The sequence below is a fragment of the Andrena cerasifolii genome, chromosome 4 (genome assembly GCF_050908995.1).
Source record: "Andrena cerasifolii isolate SP2316 chromosome 4, iyAndCera1_principal, whole genome shotgun sequence".
NCBI lineage: Eukaryota > Metazoa > Arthropoda > Insecta > Hymenoptera > Andrenidae > Andrena > Andrena cerasifolii.
In genome coordinates, this window is record NC_135121.1 from 6,413,967 (window position 1) to 6,439,722 (window position 25,756).

Consider the following 25,756-nt stretch of genomic DNA (forward strand, 5'->3'; position numbering starts at 1 on the left):
GACCTTGAAACACCAACATATTATGGGTCAATGAATTCGCCACGGAACGGGCTACACGTCCCTCTGAATAATAGCATACCCATTTAAAAAAACAAAGGTCACCTTGAAATGTTGAAGGTACGTTACATCACGAGATGTCCCCCTCGCCGAAAGAAAATAAGTTTTACTTGAAACATGTTTTCAGTAACGTATAGTTTAGGAGATAATTGCGTGGTTCACTTCAAATGGGACACCCTGTGAATTTATACAGTAACAATGGAAAAGGAACGACAAGTTTTTAAAACGCTGTTTATTGTTAACACATACTATAATACATGAACAAAGATCCTGCAGGTATAACAATTAAATTAATTAGAAATAAATTACTACTTTAGTGTTTGGACATTGTAGACAATTGTAGTTTCATCCGTAGAATTTTCCCCGATGGAGTTTTAGGTATACTGTCAACAAAATGCACACCTCCTCTCAGCCACTTTTGCGGTGACAAGCTTTCTGTAAGTTTTATATACAAACAGTATTAATTTTCATAAGGAATACATCATTATTATATGTATTTACAATGCATGTCTTATGGCAACTTTTCTTACATAGGACGATTCTATAGTACCGTTATAAATACTTATAAACGTGGTTTACATCCGAAAATTAATGAATGTTTTACTGTTTTACTATTTTACTGTGGTTGATATTCCGAAATATAATTTTAAGTAGCAAGATCATTTATAATCTCTGTTATTTTTAAATTAACACTTCGAATGGCGTCGGCGTGTTTTAACGCCGAGGGACTTCCATCGTGTACATGGCTTGGGCGTGTTTCCACGATCATATTTTCATAGTTTGGATCATAGTTTGGATAAAATCATAATTTTTTTAAGAGTGGGGGCCTGGGGGGCTTTCTGAGCAGAGGCCCAGGTGGCAACTACTAATCGGCCGCCCTGTTAAATCCGCCACTGTCGAGAGTATTGTCTGGGAGTCCCCGAATCGAACTTGAGTTTCACCGACTCAACCGGCCCTTCACTCTGTTTCACTTGGTTTCGCGTGTGCGTAGAAATACATTTTTTTAGGCTACTCATATTGAAAATTAGGTTAAAAAAATATTATGTCAGACGCTACTGGACTCCCTCTCTCGCTTGTAAGAAAACGTAAGAAATTCGCAATACCCCCTCAAAGCTTTACGTAATTTAAGGACGACCCTTGGGTTCAAATACAACTTTATTCGGGCTGCTTTTATTACAATTTAATTCGAATCACTTCTGAATTTCGTAGATTACATAATTGTACAGTATTTATGATTAAAAATAGCCCGAATAAAGTCGAGTTTAGACTTATTTTCATTAGAAGAATCTCGCCAATCTACTTTCACGAAGATTTACATCACAGAGAATTTTCATTGCTGGATGACTCATCGAAGACTCGGCTGATGCGCGAATGAAGGATCGCTGTGGTGGTGAAGTGCAAAGTGAACTCCAAGCCTGGTTTGTTTTAGAAGCAAACATTCGGGGTTCTAGAGCAATACTTTCGATGCTTTCCAGAAAATATCGACGTTAAAAGACGCGAAAATCGTGCACGATATGGAAATCCTTCGGCGTCGAAATACGCCGACGCCACTCACGGTATTAAAGAATCCAAAAAATACAGTTATTCTATGAGAAGTCTGTAGATACGGTCAATGAAACTGTTAAGGGTCGTCTGGATAGGATCTACAGTCTAGCAGTAGCGATCACCAGAAGAATAAATATCCTAGTATTTTCCAGAAATGTTATATTTTCTCTGTATGTTGGACTTGGAACTAATAACTTAAATTTCACGTGACCCGTAGTGTACTAAAAACAGGAAATATTGGAAAAGTGCATCCAATAAATTTTATCCACAGAGCAACAGGTAAATACGTATTTGTGCATTTTTAACTTCCCTCCATGTGTTTTGCATTAATAATATGTATGTCTTTTTGTAATACGTGTTTTTTTTTAGTTTTATATTACCGCCAATAAAATTGAAGAAACTAAATAAACTGTTATTTGTATTCCTTTTTTCTGCGCAATACAGAAGACTCCATGGAATTGAAAAATTAATGATTCTAAGCGTGTGAATTAATTCTTTACCAATTAAGTTTTTGTAAATAAATAGTATTATTTAAGTAACGGCTGGATCAAACTTTACAACAGACCTTACGATTCTCACCTGCACTTTAATCCACGTAATATTAATAATGTTTATAACTTCAAGAAAATATAAACAAATTATCAAGGTTTTCAAAGTTTTAGTTCAGCTGATCCCAATAAACAGTGTACAATATGTTATTGTAAAAGTTCAAAGACGCATCTTAGAATTTACCGTAAAGATCAGAAATATCCCACAAAGCATTCAAACCTCGGGCTTTCGCCAATAGATCCTGGTAAATAGCAGAATATACCGATCAGCCCTGTTGGTAAACGCGGCAAGTTCAAACGGGCCAAGTGATGTAGAGAGTTACCAACCCTCCATGATCTGAAATTGAGTAAATCTGGTTGGAAGATTTTAATTGTGAAAGAAAAGTAGCTTTATTTCTACTGGGTATACTTCATTTCTTGTTATTGATTTACAGTGTTTTTTAATGGGTTATTTAATAGTGACTAGTATAATCAATATTATTTTAAATTTTAAGTTTTAACAATTGTATAATATAAGGGTTGTGCTATGGGTTGGTAATTTTTTGCAAAATAAAGATCACAAAGGACAATGTTAAGTCGCAGAGAGGATTAGTGACGTACGAGCCTACAGCGTATGCTATACACCGTTGGGAAGATCTGGCCAAGACGAATCAATTGATACGATTTTTAACTTCGAAATCGGATGGGATCACGTCGAGAAATGGCCTCAAAGTTCGAGATTTTGCGGTTTTGAAGAAAAGAAACCGGTAGTAAAATCCCATCCGGCCCGAGGGACCTCGGGTAGGCACCTGAGGAAAAACCGAGCGATGTAAGCGATACTCTAGCAGGCTGGACGGCAAATATGCCGCATGACCCTAATTTCAGGTCCGTGTTGGGCCTGCGTTTACCCTATGGGCCACTAATCCATTGGCGATTTCGTACTGGGCATCATAGGAAAGGGGCCCATAGGGCAAACGCAGGCCCAACACGGCCCTGAAATTAAGCTCATGAGGCACAGTTGCCGCCCAGCCTGCTAGAGTATCGCTTACATCCCTCGGTTTTTCCTCAGGTGCCTACCTGAGGTCCGTCGGGCCGAATGGGATTTTACTACCAGCTTCTTTTGTTGAAAACCGCAAAATCTCGAACTTCGAGGCCATTTTTCGAGGTGATCCCATCTGATTTCGAAGTTAAAAATCGTATCACTAAGCCCCTCTGCGACTTAACATTGCCCTTATGGATTCTGTACTGTGTTTAACTAATTTTTTGTCATTTTGAGGGTTGGTAGTGTGGGATCAGGAGCCCGGCATAAGAGATCTCGGAGGGTCGGCTTTGGCGACAACGGTTCGAGTCCCATCGCCTGAGGCCCTCTTTTTTCGTGGCTCCCGAACATACAGGAATTTCGAAACCTATTCCTACAGTAGGTTTCTGCATAACTTGGCCCAAAATAATATAAGATTTTCTCATAAGGACTTTCACCGCCCCACAACAGTAAATGCTAGAATTCACCGGTCTTCGAACTTTTACAGTAACATATACGTGCATCTAATCAGCTGCCACTTTGATCATGGATATAAAGGAAAGAAGCTTACTCTTAGTGAAATCCAAAATATCTGTCACGGTCACAGTGCTACCCGGCTGTTTCACCACAAAAGCTACTGGCACCTCCCCGTTTATCTCGTGAGGCTTGCCTATAACTGCTGCATCTTTGACACCCGGATGCGACTGTATTATCATCTCGATCTCGGATGGCGAGACTTGGAAGCCTTTGTATTTAATTAGCTCTTTAAGTCGCCCTGTTATGTAAAATATCCCGGTCTTATTGTAGCATCCCAGATCACCGGTGTGCAACCAGTTTTCCTGGTCGATTATTTCCGCAGTGGCCTCCGGGTTGCCGTAATAGCCCATCATGATTTGTTTGCCTTTGAAGCAGATTTCACCGACTTGCCCCGGACCGAGCACCACGCCCGTAGACGGGTCCACGACTTTGCCAATGAGGTCGGGCAGTAAAACGCCTATGTTGTCGTCGTCCAGTACTCTGTCACTCACAGTTGCCGTTACTGCCAGTTCCGTCATACCATAACCGTTTCGGATATATTTCACTTTTGTACGCTTCTTCACCTCTTCTCCCACCTGCAAAACATTAACAGAACTGAAGGAAACATGTCATCAAAGAGATCAATTTATCTATGGGACCCAATGTTCTGCTTATCTGTACCATCAGGTTATTACAAACATTCCGTGAGCTTAAAAGCGCTTTATTGCGCACACTTTGAAACACGTATGAAATAATAGTTTCCATTACAAACTTTAACATTACAAGTGTCGTCGTAATTTACACATTGCCGTTTACGAATCAAAAGCGTATTTGTTTTCCTTATTATGATCCTTATTTCTCTATCAGGTCATCCCGTAAGTAACGTCGTTTCTAATCTTACTTTAAACAAAGCATAACAAAATTATGCATTTGAAAAGGTTCTCTCTCTATAGTCTACAGTGAGTGTTTGAAGCAGAGCTGTAATTATTCGAATATTCGAATAATTCGAATAATTTCGAATAAGAATAATTTCTTCGGATCTTCGAATAATCAGGAGTATTCGAATATTCAGAGTGATCGAATTTTGGATTTTACCGGATAAGTATCTGAACATGAAATATTTGTTCACGCGTTACCGACATTACTTATGGGCTGACCTGATGGAACGACGAGTTCCTCTATTCCCCTTTGCGTGAAGAATTTTGGTGTCCGGATTTTTCCTACTTTTCTGCGACAATTTATGTACATACCGTTTTTATATTATCTGCAAAGTTCGGAGATTTTCGTGAACGAATCGGCACAGCAAAAAAAGATGAAAGAAAGAGATTTGCTTCTGCACTTTGCCATCATAGTTTCACACTCCCAGTTCGTGCGACAACTTGGTGGGTTTTAAATTTTAACAAACTTTGACGGAAAACTTACGTCTCTCGGAAGTGGCGCCGCGCCGCATATTAATTCTCTCACGCTGCTGAAGTCATAGTTAGACAGATTCGGACTTTTCGCCAGGGCTAACAGAACTGGTGGTACCATCGGTGCATGTGTTATTTTGCAGTTGTCAATTACTTTCATAAGGGTATCCAATTTAAACGTTCTCATAACGTATATGGTTGAATTGGCACTTAAGGCAGACATCAGCATGCAGAATGCATAGCTATGAAACAGTGGCAAGAAGAGTAGCAATCGATCATCCCGTCGAATGTCGAAGTAGTCATATTTTCTGTAATTAATAGCGAGAGAAATATTAAGAGAATCCTCAGCACAATGAACATTAATTGAAGCTACGTAGTTTGGAATAATTTTGAGAAACGATAGTACAGTAAATCCCCGTTATGAGTCCGTTTTTACCTCCCGTTGACAGCCCGACGACTATCCCCACCATTTCTTGGAAGCCTGCGGTCGAGAGTGAGAGAAAGAGTCAGGCACGAAGTTGCCTTCGGGTACGGAAGAGAGAATCATGTCCGTAACCCACCGTGAGCCCATCGCCAGCCCCGTTCGTCGGGCTCACAACGGGGATTTACTGTAATATCATCACGCTTTAACTGCAAAAGGTTTTTAATTCAAAAGGGTTTATACAAAAACCGACTTCTGAAAAAAACGGTTTTCGAATTTTTACAAAATAAAAATAATTAAAACAGTAAAATAATATTTTTACATTTTTCAGTCTATTTAATATTTATGGAACTGCAAAAATATAACAAAATAAAATACACTCCATATAAATCCAATTAAAAAAAAACTAAAATCCGTACAAAATTATAAACCTATACTTTATTTAGTGTTTTTCTTCTAGAAATATGAACTCGTGAAGATTAGTTTTACAGTAAACTTTTACTATAATATGCTTGTGACCGAGGCGATTCAAAGTCAGAATATTAACGATTTTAATTAAATAATTCATTCATTTTTACATAGTAATTCTAGTATCTGAAAACAAATTTATAAAAAAATACGACTTTTAAACCTGGTTTTTAAAAACCGACAAACCTTAAATTCAATAGCAACAGAAATTGTATTTTTTAATTTTACCTTGTATCGGCATTGTTAATTAACAATATACGTTCATACGTTAATTAATAACAAACTGTGTGACCAGGATTCGTGCTTTTGCTGTATTAATTTTAATTTATCAATAAAGTGTATTCTGACCAATTCGTAGGTAATTGTATATACAGGAATGAGCAGAAACACCTGACTATTTTCAAAGGGGGATTTCTGGCGCTGCAGGTTCGCACAGTGCCCCGCATGGTGCCATATGATAGTCTTCATCTTGGTGTTTAGTTTGCGACTTATTGTAGCAAAGCCTGCAACGGCTTCTCAGCGAGAAATTCGTAGGCAGTTCAATCGACGCGATGCATCATCTCGCAACACTATTCTTATGTGGGTGTCAGAGTTTCGAGAAGAAGGCTCTGTATAACATAAAGTTCTGCATAACGCAAGAGATTGAAAGTATCCCCCAGATCATTTGAAAGATATAATTTTTAAGTAGGCATAAAGTTGTAACGCCTACTAATTTTCTAATCAAGATAAATCTCCTTTCTTTACAGCTTATTATAGTATACCATCATAGGCTCATTAGTACAAAGTGATGCCTTCCTATTTCATCTTGAAAACTGTCAGGTATTTCTGCTCAATCCTGACATATTCCCTTCGTTTTATTTACCTTGAATTCAGTATCATATATAGTAGGCTTCGATGAGATAATGCTACACCTTTTGGAACACCTGTTGTTCCACTGGAACACATAATGGCTATTAGTTCTTTACTGATATCGGCGACTGATGGTGCTACAAACGTATCCGCGGTAGTCGTATCTTTCTCCAGGAGTTCCTTTAACGTTGGAACATTGTCTGTGAGGGCCGTATCCTCAAACTCGATTAATTTCATCGTCCAACTCAAAGTTGGTGCGATTTCTGACATCATGATCTCGGTACGATGAGATACAAACATGAGCCGTGGTTTAAAAATTTCCAACATATGCCTGTATTCCCCTACGACAAACATGTTATTTCAAATATTAATCGTTATGGTTTAATATTACATAACGGAATTGCTAATACTGGTGCACGAACGGGACAAAAAAAAATGTTAACAAAGAAACTTCTTATTTTAATGTGCTTGGAGAATGGATTCTTATATTGCTTAGAACAATTAAGTGATCACATTCTTAATTAGTGCACAGGAACTTTGGGCAGTATTTGAATAAAATACGTTAAAAATAATTATTCAAATAATATATTGTCCTATTTAACTGAAAGTTATTTTTAAACACTCGTAAGTTATTTCATTTGAACTAGCAAATGATCTTCCTACGTGAATTATTTCTTTACTGGGTTACTAAACAAATTATTTTTTACTCGGTTTTATACATATTTCAATAAGCATCTTCTGAGATAACCTCGTAAATAATTTCGGATGCAGCTGTCTTTCGATCAAAAAATAAAAGAAAAGTTTCCATTTAAGAAAATAAAGATGTCTGCATTTGTTAGAAAAACAATAGCTTCTGTACCGTACATAACTTTTGTTACCCAAATTTTTGCCCTGCTCAAAGAATTGTTTGCCATCTTGTTCTATTTGCATAAAAATCTGTCTTCGTTAAAGAAAAAAATATCTGCACGAAATAACCGATCACACAGCGCGTGTATGGGCGAGCTTGCTCGGTTCGCCGAGGTTCGACGATCGGGCTTGGCGAGCACCACTCGGCGATCCATGACCGATCAGACTGCGCCTGGATCGGCGAGCTTGCTCAGCTCGCCCAGGTCCGGCGAGTCGGCGAGCTATGAGCAATCTTACGAGAGCACCTGTTGGGTGTGTGGGAACTCTGGTTCTAAAACACAATATTTTTGCTAGGAAGAGGCTGCCTGCGAGAGCACCTGTTGGGTGTGCGGGAACTTCGGTCAACACCCCGACTTACATCGGTTCGCTACCATGCTTTACGGTGGAATCAGACGGCGCGTGAATCGGGTGTCTACACTATCACAGAATTCACTTGCTGAGACCAACTGTAGCAAGTAATCAGAACTTGCTAGAGTTATTCTCAGGCGTGTTTACACTGTGCTGACATCAACTCTTCTCTGGATCGGTTGCCAGTTTTAAGGTCGGCTTATTGTGCATCCACCGAGCCGGGCCGTCCGTGCCGTGCCGAGCCTCTATGCTAAGCTTATGGACAGCGAGGTGCCGCCGAGCTCGGTGGAAACTCGGCGGCTCCTCGTTGCCCGTTGGGCCCGGGCTCGGTGGCTGCTCGTTGAGACGACGCACGGGCCGGACGGGCAACGGGGAGCCGCCGAGTTTCCACTGAGCTCGGCGGCTACTCGCTGCCCATAAGCTTAGCGTAGAGGCTCGGCTCGGCCCGGCTCGGTGGCTGTATAAACCGACCTTTAAACAGGTAGCTTACAGAGTAATCCCCTATCACTAAATTGCGCATAATTCATGATTACGCTTCAGCTACCATCCGATACCGTTACCGGCGATAAAAATGGCCCACTGTGAATTATGGTAAGTAAATAAATAAATAATTATTTTAGTGACCTTTGACTCACTTTCCGTGTATGATGGATTCAATGGCGAAAATACAGCTCCGGCACAAAAGATCCCACATATCGATACGTAGTAATTTGGATGATTCTCGGTTGCAACAGAAACTCTATCGCCCGTTTTCACTCCGAAACTTTGTAAAATACTAGCCAGTTTTACGCTGTTATCAAGTATTTCTTTGCTGGTGTACGCTTTACCGCTCTCGAGATCTATCTACAACATCGGTATTGTAACATTAAAATCGGGGACGCTTTAAAACCTACAGATTTTAGGAAAATAGTTTTCTCGTTCTTCCATTCTTCCCAACTCGCATACCGTAATATGGGGAACACTGTCAGGTTGCCATAACATCTCGCCGTGCAGGTAACACAAAACTCGAGATATTTATATTTCTTCTAAATATCCTATTATTTTACTACGAGTATAAAAGTGCATAAAATTTCTGTCCTTCTCCATTTTGATGTAATAAAAAAACACAAATTTATGTGACAATGTAACTCCACGTTACAATAAATATTATTTAAAGAGCAATAACTGCCGAAATACCTAATAAATAATCTAGTGAAATAAATATTAGGGAATTAACGTATAGGATGCATTAACAGCCAAAATTGTACTAACCTGGAGTTACATTGGCACATAAGTTCGTGTCTTTATTTTTAATTCATTAATTTTTTCATTTACTTTCATTTATTTCATAACAAACTTTATCTCCACTATTGCAAGTTCCGCAGACTCAATAACGACACGTTGCGCACTGCATCCAGTCAGGTCCTTTGTACGATTCCCATTCCCAGGAACATATTTTGGCGCCTGCCAACTTTACCCCGCAATGCCAGTGTTCCCCCATATTACGGTAGTTTGGTTGGTACCAGCACGAAGTACCAGCAGGTATTTACTTTTTATTTAAAAACATCCGAATTACGTATCAGTTATTATGAAAAATTTCAATGGTAAAATTATGCAACTGCAATTTCACCTAATCGGTACAAAGATTTTAGGAAATAGAAGTTCTCGATAAATCGGAGCTTGAAGTAAAGTATTCAAAAATTGAATTAATAATAGATTTTATTATTACATTGCATTCGTTCGGTGTTGTTTAGTAGTAACAGAAAATAATCCATTACTGCTCAACTACGAATTCTTTTTGGCATAGTAAAATTTGAGAGGAACAATAAATTAGAAGATACGAACCTTTCGTTGCAAACTTATACATGTTTTTCGGTCAGATTAAAAGAACAGTACTGACTTTTATTAACAGTTCTTCAGCATTTCAACTATAAACGTAACAATTAACAATATTGTAATCCTCATTAATTGGACTAAATAATTAAATAGGACGTTACCTTGAACTAAAACTGTATGATAATTGCTAATAATAAGTGTTTAATGTCAAGTAAAATGCAGTAGAATTGTTTGAATAAGTGCTGTTGATATTTAGGACAGACAATTTGAAACAAAATTCTGGACTCACTTGAACAACGTGATATGGATGTTCACGAAGCCCGTTGATACAATATTGCCCTATCGAAATATTTGGTAGAGCTTCTCCCGGCGGCCCATAAACAATATTATCCTTTACATTCATTTTTGTTTAACCGCAGAAGCCTTCGCCTGAAACAATACACGTTGCATTAAAAACACTGTTGTATTTGGTAGTAATAAAAATATGTATGCCAGTTAGATTTGCAGTTTAACTCGCCACATAAAGACTCACAGATAGTGTTCCTGTTTTCTCCATATTTTTTGTTTCTCGAGAAATCAGAAATTAGATCATATTTCTTGAGAATTCTCGAGAAATTGAGAAAAATATTGCTAAAATTATATTTTTGGAATAATGTTGATAATATTTATCAAAAACACAAGAGAGCTTTAACTAAATGATTATTCCTGTCTAATTTATACAAAACTTATGTAAATGAAAAAAATAGGTATTAAATATAATTGGTAAATTTAATTATTTAATAAAAAATTTGTACAAATCATTACTTTTTGGTTTTAAAGTTTATTTTTAAATAGCACAATGCGTCTAATGTAGCGTCAGCGAATCTATTTCTATCCGTTCGCTTATAACATGGACGACACTGTCCACAGATTTAGCAAATAATAACTTTTGAAACATGTAATACTATTACGAACTATACTGTATCGTAGCATTGTAGTTTCGTAAAGTAAAGGTTTATCTAGGTTACCTATTATGAACTCTACTAAACTGACCCATAGTATCTTAGTTTCGTGTTCGATATCATTTCTCTCAGAACCTACAGTCAACATCAACTTACAAGGAGCATTGCCCAACTGTTACGCGCCGATTTTGGCGATACTTGGTAAAATGTTAGAACACTAAAAAATATTGCAGACGACATTTTTTCTAGTGACGAAAATTTGTGTTTAGGGGTATCATCCTTCGAAGTTAGGGTTGCAAAATTATTTAATCGAATAACTCGAAAACTACTAGGGTTAGGGAAAAATGATACGCAAGAAAGTTTCTTGGTTTTTCATGAAGAATGACATGACATAAGCAAAACTTCTAGAAAATCATAGATAGCGCCATTATAATTAAAACAATCGGCCTTTTTCAATCTTGGCGTATTTCTAGGATAAAGATTCTATATAATATACAAAAATTTATGAAAAAAAAATACTTTCTTAGTTACTGCTTTATTCTTCGCAAAGACCAAGCAACTGTCTTGCTTATCATTTTCTTTGACCCTTAGTCATTTTCGATTTATTCGACCGAATATTTTTCCCGCCCCCAACCTTAGTGAATTTTCGCTGCTACAAAAAAAATACGCGTGTAATAAGTTGGCGTACAACAGTTGGGTGATGTTCCTTGTTACTTAGATGTACAGTCTACGTCTATACCCATGTTACAAGCTTTTATTTAGCTTCACTTGTGAGTTCGTTAGTTAGTTTGATAGGGTGAAATTTAGTAAGCTAATTTTGAGCCACTTCCACACGTCCAATCGGATTGAAACTTTGCACATATACGTAGTTTCGAGGACAATACAGTATTTTCACTAAAAAGGATAAAATAATTTATAGTAAGTTTTTTTTTAAAATAAGCTTTTATTAAAATGCACTAAAAACGTAAAACATAATTCTGATACTTGCATAAATGATTGCCTTAAAAGAATTCCTTCATTTAACTAAAAATAAAAACGAGGAGTGTAAATATTGATTATTAAAAGTTATGCAAAAACTAATTGCTGAACGGCAGGGTTTTGTCTTGACTTTTGATCTGGTTAGATCTCAACAGACTTTGAATTTAGGACACGAAGAATACGATGTTATATTGTTAAATAATAGTAGTAGCTAATAGTTTAGTACTTTTCTTTATCTTATGGAAACTTTTTTAATAAATGTTCTAATATAACTGTTTCCATGGAACTTTTATTATATAGGTTCTAAAATATGTCTTCCATGAGAACACTTTGCTCAAGAAGTTACTAAGGGTGACATTTCAATAAAAATTCCACAGAAACAGATATTTTGTTAAACGAAGAATATATTAGTTCTAACAGAATTTTTTTTAAAAATAAGAGATCCAGAATTGTTTTTGCTTCTAAGGCAGTCATTTAGGCCGGTAAAAAAATTATTTTTTTCCTTTTTAGTACATTTTAATAATTTTTTTTTTTAAATTCATACAATATTATTTGCGTTTTCATAAGGATTGTTCAGTTGTATTATGCTTTGCTGAATACCCTGTATATTTACGGAAAAAATTCTAGCGTCCAAAAATCGATCCTTCGGTGTTCATTTCAAACGCATAGTGTACAGGGTGGATCAATAAGAATTATCACCTCGAATATTTCCGGAACCAAGGAAGTAAGAGAAAAGATTTTCCAATAAAAGTTATTTGGCATGAGAGCGGTCATGATAGGCTTTATACAAAAACTAGTAAATAAATATTTGTACTCATTTTTTAAATTTTCAGTTTCCTTAATATTTATGGAATTTCAAAAATAAAATATAGGTACTCTATCTATACAAAACCAAATAAATAAAAAAAAATTAAATAAACTAAAATCCGTAAAAATCCGTACAATTTTTGAGTTCATTAATATTTATGGATCTACAGAAATATAACAATAAAATAGACCGCATACAAAACCAAATAAAAAAAAACTAAAATCTGCAAAAAATATAAATCTTTTACAGTGATACCAAATTATAAATTTTTATTCCATTTAGTATCCATTTTTCTTCAGAAAATATGAACTCATGAAGATTAGTTTTACAGTAAACTGTCACCTACTACAATATGCTTGTGCCCGATGCGATTTCAAGTCCAAATGTTAACGTTTTTAATTAAACAATTAATTCATCTCTGCATATTAATTCTAGTATATAAACCCGGTTTTTAAAATTTAAAAACCGGTTTTAGAATTTTACAAATTTACAAATAAAAATCGGTTTTTAAAACCCGGGCTTTAAAAACCGACAAACCCTATCATATGGTCGTACAATTTTTGTGATTTTTGTTTTACCGCCATGATTTCGGAGATTGGTACTCGAGGCGGTAATTCTTATTGGTCCACTCTGTATGGTAAAAATCATCGTGGCATAGCCATCTCTGTATATCTTTATAGGCAGTCTGAATGATCACAAACGCCTCCGTCAACGAAGACAGAGAGATTTGCCAGCGTGGTTGATTGGTTCGGCAGTGGTATTAGCTTGAACTTCTACCGCTGATGGCACGATAGTACGATAGGACGCGGTGTGTATTCAACCGTGGAACGATATGTGGACTTTGGATTCTGCCAGTGGTATTTGCTGAAATAGATTGTTCGCCGAAGATCCTGATAGGTTCACCTGTGTGAATGTAATTCGTCCTTCATCCAATCAAACTCACTACTCTGATAGAACTTTTAATCGACATTTGAAAGAAGCATCAATGACCGTTGCCCTGTAAACAGTGTTCCCAACGGGAAAGTTGATCCGAGTGGAAACTGATAATTATTGTAATAATGTAACTGGTACTGCGGCACGATTAGTTGTTTTAACTGTCTGAAATCAATCGTCACTGTTTATTTAATCCTATGACAATATTTAATTGTAATAGTCACAACTGTTGTCAGTGCAATGGATTTAATTGTTACATTGGGGGTATTATTTGCAAAACCTTCCAAAGGATAAACGGCATACATTTAATATCGTAATAATGAGATAATATTAACGCAAATGTTTATGTATATTATGTGCATTTACTTCAATTTCTCTGTACTTTATTAAATAGCATATCTCGCCACAACGGCGGCACAACAACATCATCGTAATAATTAAAAATACAGTTCAATTATGTGAAGAATATATTTAGGGTTTGTACAAATTATGCGAAGTATATGTGCACGTAATTAAATAGATTAGCAAAGTGTCTAGATTAGCAATTAAAGATTACAGTCAGAGGTTGCTCTGTCACAGTAATGAAAATAATTTTATTCGAAACTTTCGTCTTCAGGGATGTTTCCACTGTAACAACCTAAAAAATTACTTTTGTTTGGAACTTTTTTTTTGTTATAATGAGTTTACTGAATTTAAGTTTTTTCTATTTATTAATGCGTATTTTGAGAATACAACAAATTTTTTTTTCACATTTTTAATGCTTGTTTTCGCCAAAATAGGTGGGTGTAATATGCCCTGTAAAAAAGAGGCCCCGATTGTGCGGTCGATTTTGGAGGAACTATGTATTTAAAACAAAAAGCCAAAAAGGTTTGGAATCAGCATGATTGTCGCTATATCCCCAACTAGATTTGATTGAATTGGTGAAGAATTAACAAAATGGCGGACGGCCACAGTTGACATATCGAAGTTAGCTAAAATTTTTTAATCATTTTGCGACGCAAAAGATGAGGAAAAAATAACGAAAATGTGTGAATGTAGTTCGAACCATAGCCACAGTAATACTGATTACAAACCTCCCTGATTCCCCTGCCCCAGATACATGGTTCCTCCAAAATCTATAACAGGATACTAAAGCCACCTATTTTGGCGAAAGCCAGCATTAAAAAAGTATGAAATTTTTTTTGTAGTCTTAAAATACCTATTAATAAATAGGAGACACTTCAGTATAGTAAACACACTCTTTTTGTGACAAAAAAAAGGTAAAAAAAACTATATGAAGTGTTCGTAGACGTTACTATTAACCCTCTAGTGCATACGCCTGCCTTAAGGCGGGCACCTGTTTAATTTAGGAGTTGGGCCCCTATAATTTTTTTTCAGAATTTTCATTTGCCAGCCTTAAAAGTATTGCCACGCCGCACATATTGGCCTAAGAAACGTCAATCTAACGTTTCGATTTGACAGAAATCTACTTTGGAGTGTATTTTTGAGCTAAGCACGCTGCGAGAATTATTTGTGAAACTAAAAAAATCAAATAAAATACTTCCGGACATCGTGCAGCTAAAATAAATTTATTGGTAAGTAATTTGTGCAGTGATCTATTGAATGGGATAAATTTAAAAACAAAAAATAATTTACACCTAGTGAGGCTTGGCCGGCAGCCGCCTTAAGGCGGTGTCATGTTAGTAGATCATCCTAAGTTAGCTAGGGTGTTAGTTTATCACCGTGAAAATTTTACTTGTGCACCTTTTTAGCTCTTTGTTTATGAAATTTGGTACCTATATGCATACATTATATCATATCATACTATTATAATAAAGTTACAGCATTTGTTTGTATGCTCACAAAAATCTCGCAAAGTATTGAACAAATCTTTACGAAATTTTAACTACAGTATCCTTGAACAACAGGGAGAGATATAGGCTATATTTTATGACGTAAAATATAATTAATCTGTATAAAAAATGGTACGCACATAAAGAAGTCATGACTCGTCCAGCTCGCGATGAATAGTACGCGACGCCACCGCCAGGTGGCAACCGGGCCAAGCGCTTCTCTCGCTTCTTGTGTGCTTTGTTAAATTTCACAATGCACAATAATGAATAATTCTCTATTATATCACAAATTTATATTTTTTTAAAACGTTTTTCATAGTTTTTCATTAAAAATGAAGTATTTATTTTATAAAAAATATCACTACATTTTTTGTTCTCGCTACATGATCCCGCCTTAAGGCGGTGACCCAGAAAGCTGCCCTGCGTAGCCCAGACGTCCTCCAAATTGAAAACAGACATCGGTTTCGGGTTTTCCACCCCCAAATTAGACTAGTCTAACTTTTCCAACTGAGTTAAAAATCTATGCACTAGAGGGTTAATTGAAAGTTACATAATTTCAGTGTGAACAATGCCTCGCTCAGAAGCACGTCGACAAATTGTTGAAAAAGAAAGCCGGAAATGAAAGGGGTTAGCGAGGAAAGATGGCTGGCAGGGTCAGGAACGTGGTTGCAGCGATAATTTATAAGCCAGTATCATTAAGCGGGTCAGTCGCTGTAAATATCGGTCCCAGAGCAGTGGCGAGAGTGTTTATCACGTGATCGAGACCCGTTTAGCCAGGAATAAAACACGAGGTTGTGGCACTCATAATATTAAATTATCGCGTGCTCGGGGCAGTGGCGAGAAGTTGGAAAAGTCGGAAGGAAAGCTCGATATCACGGCGGAAACGTCTCGTTGACAAATTGTTTTCCTTCGGTATCGAGTTCCCGGGCCACAGGGAACACGAACGAGAGAGCGGGAAAATATTTTCGTTTTCACGCCGTCGAAATAGAACGACACCATTTTATTTTGACGCGCAGCAATTCGCCGCGACAGGCGAACTAGCAAGCAACTTAATTACAAAGACGATTAAGGATCACGATTAATGGTTTTTCGTTTTTTTTTTATTCGAGCTTTCGACTACTCCCGATTTGTCATAGATGGACGGTTTAAGTTTCTTCTTCAATGCTTTAATCGTGATTGACTGATCCTAGTAGTTCGAGGGATTGTAATTGAGGCATTTGATGGGAAAATGGCACCTACCCCAAAATGCCATTTCATGAAAATCGATTTAAAATTTTTCATTATAGTACAACTTAAAAAGTAATTCAATTAAATCCGTTTTTTTTAAGAATGTAAATCTTGTACTAGCGACATGTAAGAAAATGCTTGAGTTGTTCGTTCTGTAAGCGTCCCGCTTTATACGGTCGAGTGTTTTATGGCATTGGGTAAAAATCAGCAATGAAAATATGTGTTGGTAATATTTCCATATGCCTAAAATGTTGGATTAAAAAGATTAATTTAATTTTTTTATGAAGACGTCTCTAAAGGGGCCTCCAGATGCCGATACATGTTGCAGTGAATTATTGATACATGCTTCATGATGCAGGTTTCATGAAACTGGCATCTTGCTCACCAGCCATGTTTCACTGCAACATGTATCAGCGTCTGGATGCCTCTTCAAGGGGAAGTTCCGGTCTAAAAGTCGATTTTTTTATTTTTTTTTTCGAATGTTCAACCTTTTAGGAATGCGTGTTTAAAAGGATTTGTTGAAATTCGTAAAATAAACGGTGGGGGCTGTATCTCCAAAAGTTATTATCCGATTCGACTTTTTTATTTTGAAGAATATACTTCTGGCTAGGTGGGAAATAAAAAAAAAATAAAAAAATTGAAAATTTATAATTTTCTAAGGCGTTGAAAGGATGAAAACTATAGGGAAAAGTGATTTCAAACTTCAAGTGTCGTTGTTTTCTAAAAAAAATAATTTTCTATTTTTTATGGTCCCCCCCCCCCTAGCCAGAAATATATTCTTCAAAATAAAAAAAGTTTCAGTCGAATCGGATAATAACTTTTGAAGATACAGGTCCCACCAATTTTGATCAATTTTTTGACGCCTTGACTTTAACGACTCCCCAGTGCCGTCTGTAATGGTTAATTATAAAACAAAAAATATATATCTATAACTTAAGACATCCTGAATATAATGCAAAAAGTCCCATTAAATTATATGTATTAGTTTTCCTTTAATTAATTCCTAAAGATCACCTATTTTGGGGGGCTCTAGACCGGAACCTCCCCTTAATGTACAGAGTCATTCTTCAGCTACAGTCGTCAAATGCGGGACCATACAATGTTGCCCACTAAGCAGTATGAATGCTATAAGAAGGTGTGACCACGAAGTCACATCATTTAATTAGACCACTTATTTTTCTTATTTCTAAATCCGCATTTATTACTTGGTGGGACTGTTGAAAGTCATAAGTACCATCAACATTACCCCAATGAAAGTAACGACCACTTTTAACTCTAGTAGTAGTAGTATTTTAATTTGAAACGTTTAAAAATTTTCCATTCGAAAAACGAATTGTTTTGTACGGAGCCATCACCTAATGTAAGAAAATCCGATAGATGGCGCCTCGGAACCGCGGCCTGCCGCCCGGAGGCCCAAACAGGCCCAAAGAAAGTAGCGCGGGAAGGACGCTATGCCTTGGCCGCCAGGACGCGGCCGCTCTTGTACGGTCTTTAGGACATACTGGTCGCTGCGTCAGAAGCCCTCCGCGTCCTTTTTGTACAATTCGTCTTCCTTTTGTGAACCATAATATAGCGCATATTTTGTTGCATATCAGAGGGAAAACATTTTCTTACACTAATTTTATTACGTCGGTGTATGTACAGTGTGCAGTGTACAGAGCTACTTCGTTAAATAATAAGCATTATTTAACTGCACGTGATCTAAGCAATGCCACGCATTTGCAACCAAAATAATCTAAAGCCATTTATTTATTTACTTATTATTCATAATTATGTAGCACTGTGCGCGAGAAGGTGTGGGGAGATTTTTTTTTATTGTCAGTATCATTACTTCAATGTTAATATCAACCGTGTATTGTTCGTTCCACATTTATCGAATGTATTAATATTTCTTTACAGCGTGTACAGCGTTGCTGTATTCCTCTTTCAAATCCTATCGGAAATCCTTCAAATATTCCTACAGGACAGCGAGATAGCGAAACGAAGTAGGAATCCGTTCTTGGAAGTCGGAATGTTGAGAAATCGCTGTTCGGGTTCTGTCTTGACGTAGATATGAGATTGGATTGGAAATCTGTGCAGGATGTATAGGGAACGCGTACCGCAAACGCTGTGGTCAGGTCAGCGTTTAAATTGTTCGGCGCGAAACCGTATATGTATGTATTACCAGAGTGAATGGGCAAATTCAAACTTGATCATTTGAGAACTTCATTGCCGGCAACTGCTTAATGTTACGTGAATTTCGCAACAATTACAAACAATCGAAATGTGTAACATCTATAACAATATCGTAATAGAATATAGTGATATATAACAATAATATGTGTCATAAGACATCGATACAATTTCTGTATAAGCTGGCTTATCGGAGAATAGTATTCGTATATGAAAATCCGATAATAAATGTTGATAACCAGGGCCGTTCCTGGGTTCTGGCCGCCCAGGTGCAAAAACAATATTGCCGCCCTTATTAACTTAATATTTTCTAATTTAGAATTTGATATGCAGTGTTTACTTTTGTATCTATATATACATAATTTTAAACAGTTACCGTGCAAAAGAGTTTCGGTTATTATTGTTATTAGTAACACAACTTTATATATAATAAAGGGCCTGCGGCCGCCCTTAAGTTCGGCCGCCCAGGTGCGGGGGCACCTGCTGCACCCCCGTCACGAACGGCCCTGTTGATAAGATGGAATTGGCGTAGGCGTGATTAAGTGGAACTCATATTTATTTGATGTGATTGGTTAAAAGGTAAATATAAATTGGGGAAAAAAAGGGTGGCGAGAAGTGTTGGGATTTATATTTTCTGAGCAACCAGATTCAATCCAGTTTGCTCCTGGAAGGACTGCAACGAAGTGGACACTTACGGTTGATAAAGAAATCTTTAGCAAACTTTATTGCGCATAAAAATGCGTGGACACAAAAGGAAAAGTAATACTGTGTGTATAACAAGAGAGAACTGGATATATGTACAGTCTTCCCCGGATCATCGAGAAAGATTTGGGACCGGGGAATTCTCGATAAACCGGGGCAGGGGATAGTATAGTGCCTCTACGAGCTATAGTGACTTAGGTGTGAGGCCACTCCGCGGGGTCTTAACCGGTATCCTGCTGGGTATGGGCCTCTATACGTGACCTCTTGCAGGACTGTGTTTAGGGAAGACCAGGACAAAATCGGGGCCCTAAAGATTAAGTGTTACAATTTCGATTTTAATAAAATAAAAAAGAAATTAATCATACGAATTAAATGCTCAAATTCAATATTCGATATTTATTTTTTTTAGCTGTTTACTCTGAACTGTTATTGATTAAACTTGTGCTCGTTCAAACGTATCTACACGTATCGGGGTATTTTCGAATAAAATTTTATCCAAAAATTTAAAGAAGCTCACAGATATAGACATTACTGCCGGACAAGTTTATTTTATTTATATACTGCGGTGGGAACAAAGAAGTCCAAACGAATTTTTAAAGTACAACATAACGGTGCAGTTATTTAGTTAGCTACGCGCGAGAAAGTGTACATTTCGTAATTAAAATAAAATCGTTGAATTCGTAAATATCGATTTTTACATATTTCCGGGCGGTTACCGATACCGAAAAAGGTCGAGGTGCTGATAAAAAAATTCGATAGTAGTTAAATCCGAATAGTTTCACAGAATATTCTCGGAAAATTTCGGATACATCCGTCACATATTTCTCGAAATATAATATCCATCCAGATGAAAACCGTGGTTTTGAGAAAACGGCATATAAATGCAGACTCATTGTCAGTGGAATATATTCTTCAAACAAATCGATTATACAGGGTCTCCCAAGACCCAACCGGTCATCAACTTGGGGGTGGATAAGAAATATAATTTTGACCTGAGAACTTCCATTAAATTTAAATTATAACTAAAAGCATTTTTCTACACGTATTATTATTATTATTATTATTATTATTATTATTATTAAATTAACGGGAGAACCCTTTAGATACAAAGTATAGAGCAAATTAGTACAAAGGTAAAGTAAATATAACAAAAACATAAAATAACATAAAATAAAATGTAAAACAATAAAATAAAATAAAGTGAAATAAAATTTATGTGGAGCTCATTTTTTATGAGACAGACTTCATATTCATTATAGAAAAATCCTATCTGTAAAAGCTGAAGTGGCGGGAATACAGGGAAAGCATAGAATTATTTTACATATATATATATATATATATATATATAATTTTACATATAGAATTATTTTACATATATATATGTAAAATAATTCTATGCTTTCCCTGTATTCCCGCCACTTCAGCTTTTACAGATAGGATTTTTCTATAATGAATATGAAGTCTGTCTCATAAAAAATGATATATATATATATACAAACACATCATAAACAACACTTTTTTAAGTCGCATTTAGTAGTTTAAAATTTGAAATCTTCTTTCCCACCCCGCACAGTTTCTGAGATATTGTAACACTCGTGTTTCATACCCCCAAATTTGAGGGCTGATCTCAACCGTTAGGTACGGATAATTGCCGATAAAAAAATACGTGTCAAATATTTCTTCGGCAACTACGTCCTACTTCCTCCATAAATTTCATGAAATTCGGCGTGGTGACACTGAAGCCATGTCCCTTGTGGGTATCTCATACGTTACAACCTAACGCATCAGCAAAGGAGAGAAGGGTCTATCTAGAGAACATAATTTAACTCGAAATTCTGTCAACACTATTTACTATTACACTCACTCAGAAGTTGGTTCCCTTTAACCCTCATCCGTCCCTTGTGTCAATTTGACACAAACGCAAATGCACCTACACCGTGCACGATGCGATAAAGCTAAGAACGCAGTATGCACTGCGCAACGCTAAATAATAATTTGTGAACGATGTGAACAATTGTATCCCTGAATACACAGAAATTTCATTTTTTTATTTTGAATAAAAGAATGTGCATGGTCAACTATTTACCTTTTCATTATATTCATTTTTTTACCATTCCGTCAATTTGAAACTGAAGGACCAATGAAGGTTAAACTCCATAACTTCCTGGATTAGGTATCTAGATTGTACCCTAATATTTTGAGAACATATTGCAAGGGCATGGAACGAAAAGAGAATAAAAAAGGAAAGACCCCAGAAACTCATTTCTCTTACTGTGTCCAGGCGTACCTATGCACGCCTGTGTCAGCACTTAAATGGCAATATGAGAATAAGGGAGTGCACCCCATCGAGTTGGTCACTTACGTAGGTAGCCTCCCCCCCCTAGCTGTATGGTATTGTTTCAGATATTCACGCGCAGTAACAGGGGCCAGTGGAAGAGGCGGAAATGCGTTCTCGGAAATCACTGAAGTGCCTGGCTGGGGGTCGGTGTTCGGGGTTAGTTCCAACGTAGATTCGGTGCTAGGGGTAGATGGGCAGGAGTATGAGGGCGCGTGCCACTCTGATTGTAGCAGCCATACTGGGACACACGGGCCACATACCGACGATTCTTGGTTTCCTACGGCGTGCCTAGACACCCTGGGAATACTCACGACTTGCTGAAGCGTAAGGCTCCCACTGCCGCTAAGGGCGACGCTGTTCTAAAAAAGTGTTCACGTGTAATGTCGGACAGACCCAGGATATTAGGGGATTAACCCTCCCTCCGCGGAAGAAACAGGGAAAAACAGAAGCTGAAGAGGAAGGTTCTTGTAAAAGGGAACTCTTCCAACGATATTTTACTTATTGCACCGCGGGTATAATTTATTCGACTGGGTTGTATAATTGCATTACGTTGTGCAGGGTGTTTCGTGACGGGCGGTACAATCGGAAGGGTAGTGACTCTACATGATAAAGTGAGTAGGGAATATGGAATTAAATTTGTTTATGAGAAGCTTCCTTTTTAAGAAAATTCATTTTATAGCTTTAAGAATTTATCAGTTAATTGCAGAATAACTTTCTTTTCGAATGAGGCACCTGACTAATTGGAAGGATAGTTCCACCTTTGAATTGAATTTTCGACAACCAAGCCTAGTTCTATTAGATCAGTTATTTTTGTAGAATGATGTCAAGAAAAAAGAAAAGTGGTACAGTTGTTATTTATTGTGAATCTTAAAAGTGATAATTATTGTATGAACAGCAATTTTCACGTTTTTCTCAGTAATTTTCACAATTCATCTAGTTATCCATCGAGATATTACCACCAAGGAAAATGGGCTGCGTCTGCATTATAGCAGACAAATTCAATTTCATTTTTAAAAATTCATTTCGGGATTTTTACTCGGTACCAGGTTTTCAAAATCTGGGGCAGTATCGCACCGCTCGAGTGAATTAATTCAAGCAACAAAAAGTACCTACTTTCTCAACCTGTTAGAGTGGGTTCGAAAATTCCAATAGATCGCGTGCAAAAAGTTTTCGCTTCTTTTCATGGATAAATCGGTTTTAATTAACTCTAAGTATTCGAGTATTTAAGTCTCTGAATATTCGAATATTCAAATAATTCGGAGTATTCAAGTCTCCGAATATTCGAATATTCAAATAATTCGGAGTATTCGAGTATTCGACTCTCCGAATATTCAAATAATTCGGAGTATTCGAGTATTCGACTCTCCGAATATTCAAATAATTCGGAGTATTCGAGTATTCGACTCTCCGAATATTCGAATTTTCAAATAATTTGGAGTATTCGAGTCTCCGAATATTCGAATATTCAAATAATTCGGAGTATTCGAGTATTCGAGTCTCCGAATATTCGAATTTTCAAATAATCTGGAGTATTCGAATCTCCGAATATTCGAATAATCAAGTAAATCGGAGTATTCGAGTATTCGAGTCTCCGAATATTCGAATATTCAAATAATTCGGAGTATTCGAGTCTCCGAATATTTGAATATTCAAATAATCTGGAGTATTTGAATCTCCGAATATTCGAATATTCAAATAATTCGGAGTATTCGAGTCTCCGAATATTTGAATATTCAAATAATTCGGAGTATTTGAATATTCGAATATTCAAATAATTCGGAGTATTTGAATATTCGAATATTCAAATAATTCGGAGTATTTGAATATTCGAAACTTCAAATAATTCGGAGTTTTCGAATATTCAAATACTTACAGCCCTAGTCTTAACCGACATCGATATTTGAGCACAGTATCGACTCACGTATCTATTCCAAAAGAGGAACGCAAATTTTTATTTGTCAAAGATTTTCACCTGAGAAATGTTTAATTACGAGAAACATATCGTTCAAAAATATTTCAAACTTTACTATTGGCGACGTCAGATTATTTCCACATATCACTAACTAATTAAAAAAGGAACGTCTTGCTGACAGAAACTAGCTAATTTCTCAGCAGAAAAATAGGGAAAACTTTGAGTGAATGATTTTATATAGGCAATGAAGTGTTTAAAGCGTAACAGAAGCTACATCGAACAAATACAATAAACAGAACTGTACGACAAAGCTTTCTACGCATGCATGTTCTATCTTCGAAACTGGGCGATAAGGCGGGGTGGAGTAAAGATGAGAATCGTGTCTGCTATAATTCACAGTCGGGGAAGTGGCCTTTAGCGTCAAATTGAATTTGGACCTGCTATAACTTCGTGGCCACTTCGTTTGCCGGACCTAATACGGCCTGGCTTTTTCATTTGAGAACAGTAAAAAATATTGTGTATCAGGGAAGATCCATAGCTTCGGAAAATATGAAGTAGTGAGTCGTTACAGTGTGTGCTGCAACGAAGTTAGAAGCTAGATCGAGATAGATAAAAGCTAGAGGAAGAAATAAGACTTTGGTGCACCCTATTAAAGCTTATCCTTTCAGCTTTTTTTATACAGTCTCCTGAACACTAATTATAGTATAATTTGTCACGCATCATTAACCAAACCCTTTTTAAATACGAGAGCAACCGTATTTAACGAATTTAAAAATTCATTGCAGTACAACAGTGCCCTTCTAATTATTGCCCGCTTAATTGCCGCTGATAAGGAAAGATCCCGAACTCGGAAATTCAAAAAAATCTGAAACTGTGTGAATATGTAGGGGATTTCCTCCTGATTACAACGCAGTTTTAAGGGGGTAAAATTGACCCCCTAAGTTTCAGCTATTTTCCGATTTTGTGTTATAACTCGCGAACTGTTAGTGATTTTGCACTCCATCCCTAATGGGGAAGCACGAGGCGGTAAGATGTAAGCCATTGTATCAGAAAGGAGGTTACGTCATCATTTTGTATCACTAATATCTTAAATATAATCCATAATAAATTCTTATGAAACTATAGCAGTGCGTCATTATTTGTGTCATCGAACCCGCAGCGGCAACTTTGAGGAAGGGTCAAGTAGACAGGCGACGATTGGTTGCTTGTTTGAACTGATTTTCTTAAAGCCAATCTAATTAAAACTAAAAATTGAAATATAAAAATATTAGTATACACTTAATAAAAATTAGTTTATGAAAATAAGTATTTTTCTCAAGTCGGAGGGGCAACTGACCCTCCTCCCCCTCCCCCCCCCCCTCCTGCTGTAGACGCTTATGTCACGGATCCTCAAGTGTTTATAAAAGGGTTACCACCATATATATTCACCTCAAAAAGATGAATTATTTGCTTGCCTACCCCTGCATCTCAAGCGAATCGATTTTTTGATCGTACACCATATCATTCAAAGCCTTACACCTAACTTCATCAATTTTACGAATTTGTCAGGAAAACTTCCCATACGTATTCTGGACACCTCATATTTTCAGGAAATGATTTTTGTTTTAACACTCTGTTGGTAGACCGTGTAAGCAAGTTCGTGGATTTAGTATTGTGAATTCAACTATTACCCAGCTAATATTGCGCGTCAGATGCTCCCCCCCCCCCCGGGTATTTAAATTTTAAATGTGGATCTATTTTTATGGTCAGTTGTTCGTAATGTTTGGTGCTGCAGATATCGATATTTCTCGAAGGTTTTCGCAGTTAATCTGTACTCGCGTATTTTACTGCAAGCTTTGTTATAACAGTGTTAAGAAAGTGTGTTTAGTGGTGGGTCGTAGGAAGCGCATTACGCCAGAAATGCCACGAGAAATTCAGCAATTACGGAATCAGAATTCCAACGGCCCGTGGGATTGTGAATTAATTTAATATTTCTATCAATACCTGTCATGTAAACAAAGTTACACAAAATCATTCAACACGCATGGAACGGTA

The 25,756-nt window shown here is 36.8% G+C and overlaps 1 protein-coding gene across 1 annotated transcript in view; it reads right to left on the reverse strand.

The window, feature by feature from the left end:
- Window positions 1–274: 274 nt before the first annotated feature.
- The window catches only part of LOC143367722 (uncharacterized), a 42,239-nt gene continuing 16,757 nt past the window's right edge, over window positions 275–25,756 (reverse strand). Inside the window, exons 2-7 of the mRNA XM_076809839.1 lie at window positions 10,169–10,308; window positions 8,700–8,907; window positions 6,824–7,151; window positions 5,086–5,380; window positions 3,719–4,259; window positions 275–492 (exon numbers count right to left, since the gene is read on the reverse strand). Coding sequence (XP_076665954.1) covers window positions 371–492; window positions 3,719–4,259; window positions 5,086–5,380; window positions 6,824–7,151; window positions 8,700–8,907; window positions 10,169–10,282 — 1,608 coding nt within the window. The 5' untranslated portion in view covers window positions 10,283–10,308 and the 3' untranslated portion in view covers window positions 275–370. The remainder of the gene's footprint in view (window positions 493–3,718; window positions 4,260–5,085; window positions 5,381–6,823; window positions 7,152–8,699; window positions 8,908–10,168; window positions 10,309–25,756) is intronic.